Here is an 18,984-nt window from a genome sequence, read left to right as displayed (position 1 = left end):
TACACTAAGGTGCACATTTCTGTCTATGCAGGATTAAACTCTCACAAGGCCTAATCAATGCCTGATCAGCCCCTATTAAAATTTACAAAACCCTATGAACTTGTTACACTAAGGTGCACATTTCTGTCTATGCAGGATTAAACTCTCACAAGGCCTAATCAATGCCTGATTAGCCCCTATTAAAATTTACAAAACCCTATGAACCTGTGTTCATAATAATTCATAATGCAGTACTACTACTACCGTTGAAACAGGACAAACACATCACTTAAAATATTTTCAATAACTTACAAGAAATGCTTATTCACGCGAAAAATTGATAGTCTAGGTGAGTCCCCTGGGGTTCCTAGAGACCGACTGCCAAACTTTGACTGCTGACAAGCTCTAGTAAGATGTTCATAGCAGTTAGCAACCATATTGCAATTCAAAAAGTGAAAGACAGAAACACTTCGTTAAAAGTCTACTGCAACTCATCTGTTGCATAATCATTTCAGTTTGAAGACCCTAATTACATACAAATCAGTACAGCTTATCTTGCTAAGAAAATTGATAATAAGGCTGCTAGGCACTTGTAATGATGTGTAAAGTTGTATCAGTTATAAGGAAGTACAAACAAAATGACATGTACACAACTCACATCCTTGTGTTCTTTATATAGGGAAAAAATCAAAAGAAAAAAGAACCTTAATCTGCTGAATCTTCCACAGATCATTTTTCACACAGTGTGGAACCGCAAGCAAAAATAAATAAATAATCGAAAAGAGCAATAGTTTGAGTCCACTGAAGTTCTACATACACAAAGGTGTTGATCGAGATTTCCTTTTCAAAAAAACTTCTGCACAATTGATGCTTACCTTAACAAGTGATAGGACTCTGGAACACGCTGAGATATGAATCGTGCAGTGTCCCTCTCATAAAGTTTGAGCCTCGCGCATTCTAAAGCAGCTTCCAGCTCTTTTATTCTTTCCTGCTGTCTTGCTTCCAGAAGTTCATGCAACCTCCTCTCTAATTCATTGGGAGGAACCGGCCAGTGTTCTCTGGTGTCATCCTCTGGCGGGTCTAAAACTTCTGCAGAACCACTGAAGCTTTCTTCAGGAGCAGAATCCTCAAAAGGCATCTGCCAATTTTAAGCTTCAGAGATTTAGATGCAACAAAGAAGGATACACAACAAGAAAAACTGAAAGCACAAATCAAGTAGAATAAAACAAAAATTGTTCATAACAATATAAGTTTCTCTCAGACAGTTTGGTAATTGGGAGTAGATATGTTTGAAGTATTTTCCTACTATTGTGCCTGGAGCATAAGATCAGCGCTTAGACAAAAGCAAGTTTATCATGTATCCACGATAAAGGGCGTAAGCTACAATTCATAAAAGTTGCATTCAACAAAATAAGCTGACTTCCCATACTCATCAAAATGATCATGCGTATAGTCTCAACGACCATAATGAGATAAGTAGATAACAATTGGGTCAGATTCGTCAGAACCATTCTCATGTGATCCCACATGAGGGACCTGTCAGGTAGGTGTCGAACAAAGCAGATGATAGGGAAAAGTACCAAAGAAAAAATAAAAATAAAAAATGGAGGGCAACACAATTTTGCACTCCCTGGTACTCGCTCCTCGCCAAAATTTAGACAGAAACAAATATATACATAAAGACTAATCTGAAAAATTAAAACCAAATATAGATATAAGGACTAAAGATTAGATAACGAGAAACATTCTTGGACAGGCTGATAATTAGCAGGAGCAAAACAATGAATAACACCTACAGCAAGGGTGATATTTTCCTAACTAAATGTTATATTAATTCATGAAAATATGAAGTGTAACAGGAGACAAGAATAACACCTGCAGCAAGGGTGATCCCATTTAATATTGCACCTTTTGAAGCTATGAACATCTAGTTTCATTTGTTTACTGAAGGACACGTTTTGTTTCAAAATGATTGATCAACTGGAATCCTATTTCTACTAAACAGTTCAATTTTATGGAAATAACAGCAAGGGATGATCACCATTAATATTGCACCTTTGAAGCTATATTGAGGACAGATCTCATAAGCTGTTATTGTTGCATAAATAAATGTTATGAGATTATTGCTCAAATGAGAATCCAACAAAAGGGTTAAACATTAGTTTTTCAGTTTTTTTTTTCTAACTAATGCGCACAACAGAAAGTAAAATGCCCTGTAATTTGATGAAGCAAACATTTTTCTATGATCAGTCATCAACTATAAATGGTATTCCGTATTCAGACAGTGGGCAAACATGACTTGGTTTGGATTTAACTTTCATGACAAGTGCTACTGAAACTGAGGTAAAATTTCACTTGATAAAGCTTATGCTGTCACTTTAGCTTCCTCTTCACTTTTCCAAACAAGACACAGAGAAGAAGAGAGTAAACTGGTGACATAATAGAGAGAGAGAGAGAATCAATATATATTTGAACTTTTAAACAGGTATTATTTGCCAAAAATTTGGTAAAAATCTTGAAACAGAGTTAGTAGAGGTAGGAAAATTAATATTGATATTAACAAGATCTCAATAAAGCCAAATCTCCATTTCATTTGGCCATGCCCTTCTCAATTCATGCACGCTTAAAACGTTTAATCATACTGTACAAAAAGAATTACGTTTAAAAGACACAATATCAACTCCTAGGAGGGAAAAAAAAAAAAAAAAAGGGATGCATGTGCAACGTACCTCCATCCTTTGCTGCTTTGAGTTTTCCAGCATTGCTTCAGTGTCCAAGTGGCGTTGTAAGCGTTCTAATTCAACTTCAAGTTCTGCCTCAAGCTGATCCATTTCTTCTATGCGTCTTTCTTGTCTACTAGTATCGCTATTCAGGGATTGATTGACTAACATGGGGATTTCTGAATCTGATATATTGTCCAACGGTGTAAGGTTTTGAAGTGAAACATTTCCATTAGTGTATAAACTTTCTTGAGCGTCAATGGTGGAGTAACCATTATTACCAATAGGATCAGATGTTTTTGAGAGTATATCTGTTCTTAGGTTTTGTAATTCCTCTTTAACATTTTGAAGAAGCATCTCCATCTGTGTCCGCAACTCCATCATCTTACTAAGTTCATTTGTCCTTGTAGCAATAAGATAAATCAGACCAAATCCAGCTCCCAAGTTGAAAGAAGCCTCCTTAATATATTGGCCTGCATAATGAATTAAATAATTTAATAAAAAATAAATAAAGATGCGCAGATATAATTAAGTTAGAAAAAGAAAAGATGATGCCATGAACTAAAATTATGATATAAAATTGTCAAAGCAAAGAAATGTCTTAATTGACATGCGAGCTGGTATATAAAATAATTTAGAACAGAAAACCAGGAAACTGATGTCAGATATTGGCAGAAAGCCGTAAATGATAATTAAAAGCTAATAACTGACTACATATCAATTGGTTGGGATAAATCTTGTGCTTGTTAATATCCCCGAGTAAAATTCAGTTCACTAAACTTGCTAGTTCAATCAAAATTAAAGTGAAGATTTCCCAACTGTTTAAATATGGGCATGCATTGCCCTTCATGCTGCAATTACGCAATGAGCTCAATATTATCCTACTTACCAGAGGGTAACATTGAAGTACGTAAGGTTGCAAGGAACGCAGAGAAGAACAAACACAATGGTGCCTAGAAAATAAATACCCACACAAACGGACGTGAACAAACAGTTAAGCAAATGGACAACACAATGTAAACAAATTCTTAAAATGCTCATGAACTCATACAGACACAAATTGTAAATGAACTATTAGCTTTCTTTTGGTCAGTACCCTATTAACTTGCAGAAACACCTGTAATATTTGAAAAAGTTCAACTGATATATAGCGACATCATTCGTTTCAACTGATCAATAAGAATCAATCAAACCTTGTCAAAACTTCCCAGCAATCTTCTGAATAGTCCAAAATAAGAACTTCAATCTCACCAAACAAAATACCAAGTTTATGCAAAATGATAGATAGAATCCATGTAATCCACCCCCAAATAGTTGGGACTTGGGAGAAGGATTTATTGAGTAGAATAACAGGGAGTATTGTATCAACAAAGTATATACATTACAAACTGAGAACGAAATTTGCAAATGAAGCCTATCAGTAATATCAATAACAAAGGAAGGCACATCTAAAAAGCACCCCACACAAGCACTAAAAGACCTTAAACATACACACATACAAGATTTCGTAAAGGGTGCATATATTTGAACCAAATTGAACTTTTGCCCCAAATGTTCAATATGCAAGCACACCTAACAAGTTGGTCTTTTACAAGAGACAAACACATACTAGATCAATTATAATACAAAAGCAAATTCAAAACAACAAAGTCTGATACTAAACAACAACATAATCACCTGACATCTCAGCAATACGGCAATCTCCATTCAGCTCCTCCGAGACCGAAGGAGATGATTCGTCATTCTTTCCCTTCATCGAACACTTGGTCTGTTCCTTTCTCTCTCTACCAAACTCTCCATCCACCTTCTCACTCCTCCTTTCTCTCTCTAGTTTCTCAATTTTCACCAAACTCCTCTGCCTCTTGGACTTCTTGGCACACGACAACCAGCGAGAGAAAATCGACCACGGTGACAAACACTCGAAGTTTCTGTTATCCTCACTCCTCCTTCGCCGGTGAGCGATATCGGCGATGGTGGAATCGCCGAAGTCATCGTCGTCGGCGTCCATTAGGATATCGGCGATTCGCATGTGGTGGGTGGTGGTTGGTTCCCAAGAAGCGACAGGGTTTTAGGATTTTTAATAGAGAAGATGACGAGACGATCTTCATACACTACATGTGTACATACAATTATATAATATAGAGAGAGAAAGAGAGAATGTGATGTATGTCGTACGTACATAGTGACAGAAAGGAGCGTGTTCAAATAATATGGTAGACAGAAAATTGGAGGGAAAACACTAAAAGGAAAAGTACACTACTTCCCAGGTTGTATATTTATGATACAAATCCCAAACGATAGATTCATAACAATGTAACATTATTGTTCATATCATCAGATAGTAGTAAAAATAGGAAAAGGGAAGTTTTACAGTAGTTCATTCCATTCAAACATTTTCGTGCAGACAGATCCCAAACCATGATTGATTAAAGCTTTTAAGATGCATCCATTACATATTAATCTGTAAACTGATCGTGCGACAAGAACATAAGATATATTTTAAATGGGCTGTCTTGTCTCCATTCTCATGCAGTGAATATGGAACCTAATTTTAATTTTGAGGCCCCAAATCCAATCAACCAAAGGTGATTAAAATGGCCAGAAATGGACACAAATTAAAAAAGGGAAAACTCTCCACCCATTAAAAATATGATGCCATTATTGCCCCAGTGCCAATTGATATAGTTATATAGACATAATTGCAGTACCAACTCAACTAAACAAAGTTTTGGTCCAACTACTTGGCCATGTTACATAAATTATATTTTTTTGATTCTGCTCTATCTAAATACTTCAGAGTCAAAAGTCTTCAATCACATATTTTCTTACCAGCTTGCTCTACCTATATTAGTTTGGGTCTTCTCCTTCCCCTGGCATTATTACCCTTCAATGAGAACTATGACTCTTCCTAACTAATATATACTTGGTCATCTTCTTTGCACATATACAAATCATCTCTAGCATCTGTTCATTTAAAAAAAAAAAACACATACACTCACTGTTAAATATGAGCAATCATTCTTTGCCATATCCATTGAGCTTGAACATAGCAATGCTTATGAAAACAAGTTCACACGCTATCTAGTAGTTCTCTTGAAAAAAAAAAAAAAAAAAAGGATGAGGAGGAGGAAGAAGAAAACTAAAAAAAAAAAAAAAAAACCCCCAATACTGCATCATACAAGTCCCAGTAAGAACGGTTATCTAGCAAGGAGTATGCCTTCAACAGATGGGATCAAGAAAAGCCCTTGGCAGTGATTTGATTAGGATCCGGGACACCAACTCCTAACCCAATCAATCAGAGAAGCCACATTTCTGTTTATGTCATCCACAGAATCACTTTTAAACGCCACCACAATTTCTTCTCGATAGTTCTCTTTTGCCTCCTCCAGCAACACTCGAAAGATTTCACATTCGATGTTGTTTGTAAGCTTTGAGCCAGCATAACCTCTGACAAAACAAACAGTTTAAAGACACTAATAGGTTAAGCTGAAAATTATTGAGAAATAAAACATAACAAGATAATGAACACAAAGGAATCACACAGATGGTAAGTGCTAGTACCTCTTTGTCAAACGATCATACAGCACAGAGTTCTCAGTTTGAAGCACCACCACCCGATCAAACCAACGCTCTGGAAAGAAGTCGCAACCATGGTGGTCCACAATATTTCCCCCCTCTTCCATCATATCCTCAAGTTCATCACACACCTGCAAAAGCAATACGCCACAAATGTATGTCATCAAATACAATGTCTATGTCCTGAATTGGGATATTCACAAGTATATCCTTCTCCTTCAAATATTTCATATAAGTTATAAACGTGTGTGTGCAGGAGAAAGCACTAAACAACACGACATGGCATCAAATCCAACTTCACAGTTCGAATTCAAAATCAGCTTACAAGACCAGTTTTTAGCAATGACTTAAAACATTCTATTACAAAATGTTTCAGATGCTTGTATACAATGGTTACAGAAATAACTCAGGATCTCAAGATGTCTCTATATTCTTGAAGCCACACTCCAGATAACGACTAGACCTCCGGCACTGATATTTTGAGTAGGGGAATGAAAACTAATTGAAAGGGCTAAAATTTAGTCTTTCGGGCCAATGGTGAATAAGTACAACTATTCGTAATCCTCTTTCATATTTTGACTAACAAAGTTTAGCATTGAAAATATTCAAACGGTTGGATATTTACTTCTTTTTGGAGTGCATGTTGAGAGAATCCAAAAGATTGTGCAAAATCAGGGATGAAATGTGAGAAGTTTACAGTTTTCAAACAATGCACTTAAATTTATAAAATACAGACATTTTCTTCCCCAGATTTCTTGTGTGACTTCTTATCCAACTCTCCGTTTTCTTAGCTCAAGTTTCTTGATCAAGTAACAAATCAAAGATTTCAGTCATCTCCTCAAACAGCCGAATATTAGGATCATGACAAGAGCTAATCTACAATTGTACAAGAAAGGGAACAAATCTCTTTTTTATATATGTCTTAAGGCTTTCATAAAGCCAATCACCAAAAGTTCATGCAGAACTGTGGATGAACTATGAGCAGTTTATACTGCCCAAATGATGAAAAAATTTATGAAATGCAGAACATGTTCTTCACCCAATAATGTACGACTTTATAACGCCCAATAGTTTGTGTGACTTTATAACCAACTATTGTCTTAGCTAGAGTTTTCTTGCTGTAGTACAAATAGGTTCAAGTTATCACCAAACACATGCGTGATTCTATTACATGCAAAGATTGAGGTCAGGCAAATGAACAGTTTCAACCTAAGAGACGCTTCCAACATAGGACCACAGACACACCTAACTTGCATACGACACACGGATACTCGTGTCTGAATCTTTGCCTTTTTTGAAATAAATGGTAGACACACTGTGGACACATGCCTCAGATCAAAAGGAGCTTCAGGTTAAAGTATAAATATGAGGAATTCTTTGAAATTTTTCAATAATATGGGTGTCAAAACATATAAAATAAGATTTTTTTAAAAATAAAAAATAATTATCAAGAAATTTTATTTACCTAATCTTTTTATGCTTATTACTTGTTATTCAGAACTATAAAAGATCAAACAGTGGCAATTGAAAAGCGTCATTCTCTCTCGCACCCATTTCTTCTCTACAGATTCTCTCTTTTACTATCAACAAAGCCCTAGTTTTTTTCTCAAGAATACCGTAACTCTCACTACTTCTTTGTTTTTTCCGTTTCTTATAACTGATTCTCTTTGTTAATAGAATCCTCTTTCTTTTTCTTGACAAAGCCTAATTTTATGAAGGGGTTTAGATATTCTACTCTAGCACGTTCTCTCTTTTTTTCTCTCTTGTACAACTGCAAACTTTATGTTTGGTTTGGGTTTTGATTACAATAAATTTTATAAAGAGGGCTTCAAAACTTTACTCTAGACAATTCTCTGTTTCTTTTTTTTTTTCCCTGAATGATTTGAATATTATTGATACAAATGAAGTAATAAAGTACCCAGGAGTAGGTTGTTATGACAACCAAAAAGAAAAAGGCTAAAACAGAGCCATACCCCTGTCTAAGCAGCACACCAATGCAAAACATAAAAAAGCATAGCAGACTATCAAACACATGAGTGTAAATCAGCCACAGAAAGCCCCACAGAAGTAAGACCTTCCAAAGACACTTCTTTAGCCAAATGAGATGAAGGAGTGAGTGAGCCATCATGAAGCCTGTTGTTCCTTTCAATAAAGACACTTTTTGGCTTGCAATAACTAGAGGCATTAGCTTAAACTTGCATCAGCATATGGAAATTTCACTACATTAAAGTTCAAGATAATTATTTTTTTTATTTTTTATTTTTTGGATAAGTTAAAGTTCAAGAGAAAGTTAACTTTAGCACTGACGTTTAAGTTTGATTAATTACTGCCGTATCCCTCAGTCCTTTACCCAGAATCGGTTATTGGTTAACTTGCTCACTGCTTTATGATTTTGGTAAATCGAATTTATGTGTTCACCCTTAACTTCATCTATCTATTTCAAAGTTGTTTATAACATGACCTATTCAACAAAGTTTTACTTATCTACTAACTATTTGGGATCAGCTACATAAATCCTGATTGCCATTTGGCTCTATCTAATGTCATAATTTCAGGCTACGATATCTTTTCTTAGGAAAATTATCAAAATGACGACAATTTTTTACCGACTGAACACGTAATCTCTCAAACTCTCTCTCCACTCCCAATTTCTCATCTCTTCAACACTCTCGTTTGATCTGCTCTATCTCCTTCAGCTGCTCACACTCCATCCCCAAATTTTCACACAGGATTTGGAGCCCTAACTCTCTCGCCCCTACTTGGTTCTCTCTTTGGTTCACTCTCATACTCAATCTCCAATTCTCCAATTTTCTGGCATTGATTTGTAGCCCTAATTTCAATCTCTCACTCCATTCCCATTTATCTCTCACTAAGAAACCTAGGGCTGAAAGCAATTAGGGCCAAAAAATCACAATATGGCAAACAAGAGCAGACCCATTTTGTTTCACATATCAAACAACACAAATCTATTAAAAAAATCATAAAATATATTACATAAACTTAAATTCATACCTGAGATTCCTTTTCTTTTCCTTTTTCTTTTTGAAAATTCTTACATTTGTTTTCTTGAAGTCTTTGGACCTTTAAAGCAAAAGGCAAAGGAACAAAAGTACGTTTTTTTGTTTGTGGTAATTCCTTGTTTTTGTTGGTTTATTGTTTTGGAGACCTGTTCCATGGTGCATTGGGGCTCTTTCTTTTGGTTGATCTGTTTTTCTTTTGGTTATTTTGCTTTGAAATGGTTCTCCACGTGATTGTAATTTTTGGTTTGTTTTAATGGAAGCTCAATTTTAAAGGAGTAGACGCAGGGGAGAGTGGAGAAGAAAGGTTGTCGAAGTAGGAGTAGGTAGTAATCGGTTTTTTGGCAGTCGGGTCGTATAGCATTACTCCTTTTCTTACTACCTCAATCAATGTTAGTTTCAACCTTCTCCTTCTTCCCTAGCTTAATGTGACCACGTCACTCTTCCTCACTGGTGCACTGGATATCTACCATAGCTTCTCTAAGTTTGTCTCATAAACATAGATGAATTTTCATAGTACGCATACTCCTATCAACATTTGTCACCTTATAAATTTTCAGATCTTTGTATTCCTTAAAGTTTATTTTTCAATAATAATATCACTCATCAATTTAAGCTTAGTGCACCAATAATTGACTGAAAAAGAGTAGACAAATCCTTCTAGAATCTTATTTTCAAGTTGGGCTATATATATAGACACCCAGAGAACAAAAAGCAACTACCAATTCCAAACTCTAACCAACAAATTAAACCAGTGCCTGCACTAACACAAAAACACAAATAATATAATAGTCTCTCTCACATGAGAGTGCAGAACAGATATGACCTAATAATATAACTGCTGCAATTGAAATGATAAATTAACAATTGAGATGCAAATCAATTACGCATATTCTTCAGAATAAGGGAGGGATAGGGTTGGAATTAGAGAGATTTGTTACTGACTAGGTCTTCGTTGATTATGTGGCATTCGAACTCGTCGTCCCAACCGTCGTGCAAGTTCTTGTCTTTGACAAGCTCACCGACGTTTATGTGGCGGAACTGGGTGGCCTCCGCCAGCGCAGATGACATCGTTGTCTTCCCGGTCCCCGGCGTCCCCGTCACCAGAATGTTTGGTTTCTTCCTGTCGCTATTTTGCGCCATGGCTACTTGTGCTGTCGAATTTGTCGATTCTCTATTATAGTCGGAGTATCTGTATCAGTGCACTTCAAACCCTTTTACGAGCTTCTTGAAGCCGACTTGATTGACATACACAGATCTATCGAAAGAAGGGCTAAAAAATACAAAAAAAAAAAACACACTTTTAAACGGCAAAAGATTGTATAAATAAGTGCTATTAAAAGTTTGGATATATTACACTGACCTAACTTAAGATTTGAGCAAATTACGCATGCTATATCATTTAATAAAATAGTACCCTTATATTATACTGTATTTTATACAAGGAAATAGTAAATTTATCATTTTATAAAATTTGTTCAATAAGTTTGCTGAAAAAAAAAAACACTAATGGAATGTCCATTCTAACCATTTATTTGCTTGGTGTGCAGGAATGACCATTTCAATGGAATGGATTTTCATTCCATTACGAAACCTATGGAATGGAATGACCATTCCATAGTAAGATTAAAGTTTTTTGTAATATTCCCAATAAGCCATTCATCATATTCCAATAAAGCAAAATCTTTCACATTCTATTTTTCACATTTGTCAAGATTCTTTATTAGACTTGGTAAAGGTGTACTCTTTCGCCTTCCCTCTCTTCTGAATATACTTAGAACTGTTATTGATAAAAAGTTGCAGGACCTTCAACCAAATTACAGGTATTAATCTCTTTATCTTTTTTTCTTTTTTTTTTTTGATAAGTATGTATTAATCTTTATCTTCGGAGTATATTTCTTTTTTATTTTAATTTATTTTTTTGTATATTTGTGTTGAAAGGTTTATGTGATTTCTCCATCTTTTTCTCTTCTAATATTTACGTATGAAGCAATGATCACATAAAATAAAAATTAATAATCACATAAAATAAAAATTAATAATCATCTCGAGCCAATGAAAAGGGCATTTTTGAAAATCCATTTCAGGGAATGAAAATCCATTCCAGGGAATGAAAATCCATTTCATCGTCAGAATTAAAAAGTAATGTAAGTCAATGAAAAGGGCATTTTTGAAAATCCATTCTAGGGAATGAAAATCCATTTCATCGTCAGAATTAAAAACTAATATAAGCCAATGAAAAGGGCATTTTTGAAAAAAATCATTCCATTCCAAATTTAATAATAGTCAACCAAACAATAGAATGGTAATAATCATTCCATTCCATGACGATTTACCATGTCACACCAAACAATTGAATGGTAATACTCATTCCATTCCATTCTTATTCTCATTCCATTCCATTCCAAGTTACATTCCATTTTATTCCTGCACGCCAAACGTAACCTAAGGTTACATTCAGGTTGGCTCGGGCTTTAGGCAATTGCCTAAGGCCCAGCCAATAAGAAGGCTCCAAAATTTTAAAATTTCCTTATATTAAGTTATACTATAATTATTTATTAATATTGTTAAACTCTAATAAATATAAAAAATTTAAATTAGGCCTCAAATATTTATATCCTAAAATATTTTTTTTCTCTTTCCACTCTTTTAGATTTTATATTAGGCCTCACATATTTATATCCTAAAATAACTTCCTTATTAAACTCTAATTGATACATAAATTTAATATTGGCCCCCAAAGATTTACATCTTTATATTACTTTTTTTTCCTCTTTTTTTCTACTCTTATTCACGTTTTACAATATATCATAACCAATATAGAAATTTAATATTAGGCCTAAAAATCTTTCTCTCTCTCTCATTCACGTCTTTTTCTACTCCCATTCACGTTTTACAATAAATCCTAACCAATATAGAAATTTAATATTAGGCCCAAAAATCTCTCCCTCTCTCTCTCATTCACGTTATATATATATATATTATGTTTTATTCTTTTCAACAAGTTTTCTCCTCCCACTCTCATTACAAGTTTAGAATTGTTATGAACGCATGTTTGTTTTATTAAAAAAATTTGTAGAAGTATTAGATTTGGGTTTTTAAAATCAGGTTCAATGGTTCTTTTTCTTTAATTATTTTTTAATTTTATTTAACTTTTGTTATTATAAATTTTTGTGCATATATATTTGTATGTTTTGTTTTTGAGTTGTAACTAATTTTATTTATATTGTTGAAAAAGTCACTTTTTTTATTTTTCGCCTAAGGTCCCAAATTAGATTGAGCCCCTGTTGTGCCAAATCTCAAGAGAGATCAAAATAATAAACATTGGTCGTGCTAGAAATATGTGAAAACATATATTGTATTAATACTGAATTGAATAAATGAAGGTCCTGTATATATAAGTGAGAAGATTTGGGGTAAGTTCAGATACGTAAGAATGTGAAGGAGGTTGCGGCAAGAGCGATCAAATATATATATATACATATAAATGAGATCAAATATATATATATATATATATATATATATATGAGAAGATTTTGGGTAAGTGGGTGATTATCAAGTCATCTCTACATAGTAACTATGTAGATGGAGATATATACATGGTAACTGAGTAGGTGTAGGTGTATAAACCCTAATTTGTAAGTAAGGGATAGTATGGTACTTTTATAATCTGACACCCCCTTTAACTCAAGGTGAGTATGAAACCAACTTGAGTTTTAAAACGAGATTTTAACTCAAGGTGAGTATGAAACCAACTTGAGTTTTAAAACAAGATCATAAAAGCTGTAGTGGAGCGTGAAGACCACTTAAGGCACATTGAGGAGAAATGGTGGCGTGTGGGTGATGAATTTGTGAAAATTCACTACGTTGATGGTGCTCTAGGAAGCGCATAATGACCATTAATAGCACGTGGCAACGCGGTGACAAAGTTGAGAAAATCTGACACATTAAGGTGCATGAATGCATGATGACCACTAATGGCGCGTGTGATGAGCGCTGAAAAGTGCGCAATTAAACCCCTTAAGCTTAGGTATTCTAGGACCTTTATCTATTTTATTTTTCCGTCTTAGACTAATTTCATGTTATTGCCCTTTTTAGGTGCTTATCCAAAAAATAAGCTAATTCAGCCAAATAAGAGTATTAAATAAGCTAACTCAAGCTGGATGGAAGAAAGGAGCAAAGTGGAAGCAAAATGAAACAAAGTGTGGAAATCAGCAAGTTCGATCGATCTCAACATTTCTTCAATCGATCAGAGCAACATCGATCTGGATACTTCAAGATAAATTAAAGCTTTTGTCCTTATCCAAAAGATTCCACCATGTTCGATTGATCCAACCATTATTCGATCGATCGAAAATATTCAATTTTATCCACACCTACCACTTTTGTCTATTTTCCAAAATATCCCAAAATATCTCAGAGATTTGTCTTTATTCAAAAAGGCGCCGCCAAGGACGATCGATCTCTGCAGCATTCGATGGATCTTACCACAGTTCAATCGATCAAACCTCCTCAAGTTCGAAAAAAAAAAAAGTTCCAGCTAATTAAAAGTTGTCTCATGGTGCAATCATTAGAGGAACCCTTGTGCACAAGTTCAGACCATTGGGTGCGACACTTGAGATACCTATATAAAGATTTGAGCTACTTTTTACACATATACAAAGAGCTATACAAAGAGATATACTTAGAAACATTCTTAGAGAGGACGAAAAGAGAAGAGGAGAGGCTAGAGATACATTCTTGGGAGTTCTTCTATTCTTCTAGAGTTTCCATCAAGAAGGAGGTCATTCCTACCATGGAGATAACCCTTGAGAGTTGGATGACTACTTCAATGAGTGGCTAAACATCTTCTTGGAGCTAGATTTAGCCATAAGCATGCCTTCTAGACTTTAATGCTTTGTATTTTGAGGGGATTTGTGTTGTAATCTTATCTTGACACTTATTTTATCTATGAATATTGTTTATTCAATGATTTGTGTGGTTTAATACTTCCAATTGATCATTTCGTTTTATCCATATGTCTATGTATGCTATAATAGATATTCATGTGTTTATCTCTAGTTTTTGTGTTATTGATGCATGTCTATGTGTGTCGATGCTATGGATCTAGAGATTGTCAAGGCATAGTACTTAATAGAATACTATTGTGGCTTATTTGATGGTTCATACTCATGTCTTGATGAATTGTGCCTCTTCCTTAGTTTATTTAGTTTAATTTTCATTTCCTTAGCTTAGTTGTAGTGTAGTTGCCTTAGTTGTTAGATGGGAGGACAATCCATACTTATTGTTTGATGTTTCATGCTTATGAATGCAAATAGTATTATTCTTTAACCATGTGATGTGTTTGGATTGTGAGTTTAAAGAAATGATTAATGGCTTAGTTTGATGTATTATGCTATTCACTAGGTTGCTTAGACAATATATGCTTAATTGGTCATCCATGCTTGTTGAAACAATCAACCACACACTCTCAAATTGCAACACATGTTTCCCCTCATTAATTATACATTGGATGTCTAGAATGGTGATGTTTAGTGGTGACCTCTAGACTCCAAGACCTTACTCTCTTGTTTTCTCTAAATTTCATTTAAATTGCTTATTTTACATTGAACTTGTTTAGTTTAGTTTGTAGTCATATCAACCAAACAATCCACTTTTGATCACTCGACCTACTAACCTATATATATTGTTTCCATTGCTAGTGCACCCACAATCCCTTGGGACGATCCCTACTCACCATAGTTATATTTTTAGTTAGAGGTAGTAGTGGCTTTTTGTAATACCCCTAATTTTAAAAAGGATATTCCTGGTATTTAATGGTATTTAATTTATTATTTAAGTGCATTTTATTTGATTATGTGTCATTATTTTTTTATTAGGTGCTTAATTGTTTTCTTTTGTGATGATTTAAATTATTTAAATGATATTTGTTTTTAGTTATTTAATTGGAATTACTTGTTAGTGTTTTAATTATTTAATTGGCATTAATGGTTTAAGTGTAATTGGGTTAATTAAATAGTTTTAATTTTATTATATATTTGTGTTATTTTAATTACTTAAATTAATTGGTTGGGCCGACTATAATTGTAGCTAGACCTATAGTTATGCATGGATTAGGGTTTAATGTCAAAGCCTATAAATATGCATAATACGGTGGGTTAGGGTTTAAAACAAAATAAAACAAAACGTAAGTTATTCTGTGGAGGCAAAGTGAGAGCAAGCAGAGAGTTCGCCGGAGGATTTTAAGAAGACGTCGGTGTAAGGCAAGTTTTATTACTAACTCTATCTCTTTGGCCTGTGTTCTTTGCATCTCTAATTCAGTTCTAGGAAGAAATAAAGCTAAATTAATCTGGTTGTAATTATTTGTTTCAAACAGTATGGGTTCTTGTATGTATTTTCCGTTCGTGATGAAACTATTTGTGCTTGTTCTTGTTTTAATTGAATTTGATTAACAAGTAATGAACTTAAATAACTTTGGAGCACTTTGGGACTTAGTTTTAATCCATAGGAAACTTAGGTTGGAGGAACAAAGTTGCCGGAGTTGGAGAAGAAGTTGAACAGTGTTTCCTTGTAGGTGCATGTTAACCGTTTTTAAATTATTTTGTTTAATTCCTGTTCCCACTGAATGTGATTATTAATCAAGGAAGTTAATTAACTTTTGAACACCCAAGGACTTAATTTTAATCAGCAAGAAATTTGGTTTGGATGATCAACACAGCCGGACAACGCCGGAATTGGAAAAACGATGCACAGGGGAAAGAGCTTGCTCTATTTCAAGTAGAGCAGGCTCAATTAAAAAGTGGAGCAGGCTCTACTTGGTAGTGGAGGCGGCTCCACTTTGGGTGGAGCCAGCTCCTTTGTGGGTTTCCAGTTTTTCCATTTTTCTGAGTTTTGGGCAACCGTTTGGGCTACGAGACTTGGATTTTGGTAATTTCAGATTCTGTTGGAGGCTGTAATGGAGTGTTTAGTGATGTTCTAAAAGCTTATAAAAACTTCAGGGAACAGACTAAAACAAATTAAACAAGTTGAGGTTTATTCTTGAATAATGGGTAAAGTTTAACTAAACTAGATTACAGTTTTCGGATATAAAAGATGTTAAATTGCTAAGTCTTTTTATGGCAATTCTTGGGAATTGAATACAGATATTATGGTTCAGAAATTCTATATAAGCATGCAAGGTTACAAATATTTAATTTTGCTTGCTGTGGATAGATTGACAGTTGCATACATTAGATGTGTTGTCAATTATGAGAGGTTATTAGAGTAGACTTAAATCAGTATGTTTCTATATATATACTCTGCTCTAGCATGTTTTGTGGGGATAATTGATGTTTGCATGTATGTGATAAATTATCAATTATTGGATCTTGGAAAGTAGTAGTTATAAGCCTGTTAAGTTATAGAATTTTAACATGCTTATTATGGAATCATTGATGCTTATACTTGATGTATTATTATCAATTGTGGACTTTCTGGAATAGTTGTATTTTACATATATATATATTATCAATTCTGGATGGATGTTTTTGTATGCACCGGTATGGGACGGTGACATACTAGGGGGATTAGCTTAAAAATGCTAAGTCCTACCTACTCTGGAATAAGGGATGGATTAACTACAAAAGTTAAGTCCTACCTGTCTTCTGTGTCAGATCAATAAATAATTGAGTGACACTTTGGTTTGGAATGGAATTTAAATATATTTTTATGATGCCACAATATGAGCTTGAGTCTCAGAGTCGTTGGTTAGGGAGCGTATATGCATTGGGATGCATAGCTGGCTATGATGGTTGGATGTGTACCCTGCTAGGACTAGGTAGTCATGCCCACCTTTGGGTGCGCTTTCGCATAGTGCCTACTAGTCAGGTTGAGACAAGCCTGTAGTCCAGTGAGAGTCCTGTAGTGTGATTATATATATATATTTATCTACGACTATTAGCTATTATTGGATTGGTTAGGATGTACATGCGTATCGGGTCTTTGCTTGGGTAGTAGTAGTATAGAACTTGCATGTGGGCCTGGCCCACTCATCATTTTTCAGGTATCGGACATTTCCAGTCTAGAGCTTGTTCGTGCTGAGCAGAGACGATCTTCCATTCTACCGACGATGTAGGACTTCTTTCCAAATATTAGATTTGGATTTTATTTTCAGTTTTTACTTTCATTTAGTTCGGAATTTTTATTAGGGGTCCACTAGAGATGGATTCCCGAGTTGTTAAACTGATGGAGTTTTGGATTATCAGATTCTAAGTATTTAATTATAAATGATTTTACTTTTAGTTTCTTCCAGCTTAAACTTTATTTATTAAATTCATTTTGTCATCTGTGTTCGATTAAATATTAATTGTTTGATATCCTTCGGATCTGTGCTCGGACTTGATCACCCGTGGCTCTAGAATCGAGGGGTATCACACTTTTATAAATTTAAAACTTGGCCACACTATTTTGCACAAATTTGGTTGTACATAACGACACATACAAAGTTTTTGGCGCCGTGCCGAGGATTGAATTGGCAACGCCGTATTTTGGAAACAAGTAGGAACTAGTACTCTTTTGATCGTGTCTTTTCTTTACTTTATTTTTAGTTATTTATTTTGTTTGTTCTTATTTAGCTAGGTGAATTGAGCAAAAGAAGTTGAGCAAAGGAGAATTAAAAACAAAGAAACCAAGTGAAGCTAAGTAAAAGCAAAAATGGCTAAAATTTTAAAAAATTGCAAAGCATAGCAAAGCTTGAAAATTGAAAATAAATTGGAGTTGCTTAAGGACCCTTTATGAGATCTTTCTAACTCAATCTCTAGTTAAATCGTCTGCCCGCGTGGTGGCAAGTTTTTCAATTCTTAGATAAATCGTGAGCCCGCGTAGAGGCAATTTAATTTTCTTTGCATATTGTTCAAGCATGGGAGTATGGGATCAATGTATGTGGAGAATGTTCGTTGATTGATTTGTTGTGGGGGCGAAGTGATTGTTATTTGCTTGTTATTTGTTTAGCTAGTGTATGCATGGTCGTAGGTCATTAAATCCTACTCTTGTCTCTCCTAATTTGCATCTTGAATCGGTTGTTCGTAATCCTAGGGGAATAGGTAGTTCTCATCATTCCATTTCACCAATGGAGGAATTGAATGACGACCATGTGGAGGACCTTGGTCACATAGACCAACAAGGTATCCTCCACCGTAATGTGCATTATAAAAACATTCAAGTACCGTTGGGCATGCTTAAACCATTCATTCACCCACAACAACAAGGCCAAGTTCCATTAGGAATGCCTCGGCCAATTTTTGTTTCACAGCCTCCCATGGTTCAAGCTAATCAAGGTGTTCGTTTAGCACCACCAATTGTGAATCCTCCCATTGCTATAAGAGACCATTATGTGCCTAATGAATATAATGCACCTACTTGCATTCAATTGCCCCTATTTAGAGCACATCACTATGAGATTAAACCATAAACCATTCAAATACTTCCCAACTATCATGGACTTCCAAGTGAAGAACTTTATAAGCATTTGGATGAGTTTCTTAAAGTGTGTTCCACCGTGAAATACACGGACATACCAGAAGAAGTGTTAAGACTCAAAGTTTTTTCTTCTACCCTTAAGGATAAGGTAAAATATTGGTTCAACAATCTTAAACCTTTTTCGATAACTTCTTGGGTAGAAATGCAACCCGGTTTCTAAGACCAATGCCATGAGG

General features: G+C 34.7%; 2 protein-coding genes across 2 annotated transcripts; both read right to left on the bottom strand.

Annotated features, from left to right (window-relative positions):
- Window positions 1–562: 562 nt before the first annotated feature.
- Window positions 563–4,792, bottom strand: LOC132305521 (protein POLAR-like 1). The gene is made up of 6 exons (XM_059803155.1): window positions 4,377–4,792; window positions 4,089–4,147; window positions 3,751–3,816; window positions 3,589–3,652; window positions 2,709–3,172; window positions 563–1,117 (listed from the first exon to the last, which is right to left on the bottom strand). Exons 1-6 carry the CDS (start codon window positions 4,726–4,728, stop codon window positions 851–853), a joined length of 1,272 nt encoding a protein of 423 aa, XP_059659138.1. The 5' UTR covers window positions 4,729–4,792; the 3' UTR covers window positions 563–850.
- A 902-nt stretch (window positions 4,793–5,694) lies between these two features.
- Window positions 5,695–10,586, bottom strand: LOC132304533 (adenylate kinase isoenzyme 6 homolog). The gene is made up of 3 exons (XM_059802260.1): window positions 10,238–10,586; window positions 6,261–6,406; window positions 5,695–6,146 (listed from the first exon to the last, which is right to left on the bottom strand). Exons 1-3 carry the CDS (start codon window positions 10,433–10,435, stop codon window positions 5,960–5,962), a joined length of 531 nt encoding a protein of 176 aa, XP_059658243.1. The 5' UTR covers window positions 10,436–10,586; the 3' UTR covers window positions 5,695–5,959.
- Between the last annotated feature and the right edge of the window lie 8,398 nt (window positions 10,587–18,984).

This window comes from Cornus florida, unplaced genomic scaffold (assembly GCF_030987335.1).
Source record: "Cornus florida cultivar Cherokee Brave unplaced genomic scaffold, ASM3098733v1 CherokeeBrave_3.0.0_Hap2_Chr04, whole genome shotgun sequence".
NCBI lineage: Eukaryota > Viridiplantae > Streptophyta > Magnoliopsida > Cornales > Cornaceae > Cornus > Cornus florida.
This window is presented reverse-complemented; position numbering and strand designations above follow the sequence as displayed.

What these genes read in the sequence shown, in the direction of transcription:
- LOC132305521 (XM_059803155.1), bottom strand. Translation starts at nt 4,728, where the DNA reads ATGCGAATCGCCGATATCCTAATGGACGCCGACGACGATGACTTCGGC. An exon ending in CCGTATTGCTGAGATGTCAG is followed by an intron (nt 4,148 to 4,376) that starts GTGATTATGTTG and finishes GGTGCTTTTTAG; the next exon opens with ATGTGCCTTCCTTTGTTATT. An exon ending in TTCATTTACAATTTGTGTCT is followed by an intron (nt 3,653 to 3,750) that starts GTATGAGTTCAT and finishes TTTATTTTCTAG; the next exon opens with GCACCATTGTGTTTGTTCTT.
- LOC132304533 (XM_059802260.1), bottom strand. Translation starts at nt 10,435, where the DNA reads ATGGCGCAAAATAGCGACAGGAAGAAACCAAACATTCTGGTGACGGGG. An exon ending in ACATAATCAACGAAGACCTA is followed by an intron (nt 6,407 to 10,237) that starts GTCAGTAACAAA and finishes TTGCTTTTGCAG; the next exon opens with GTGTGTGATGAACTTGAGGA. An exon ending in TATGATCGTTTGACAAAGAG is followed by an intron (nt 6,147 to 6,260) that starts GTACTAGCACTT and finishes TTGTTTTGTCAG; the next exon opens with AGGTTATGCTGGCTCAAAGC.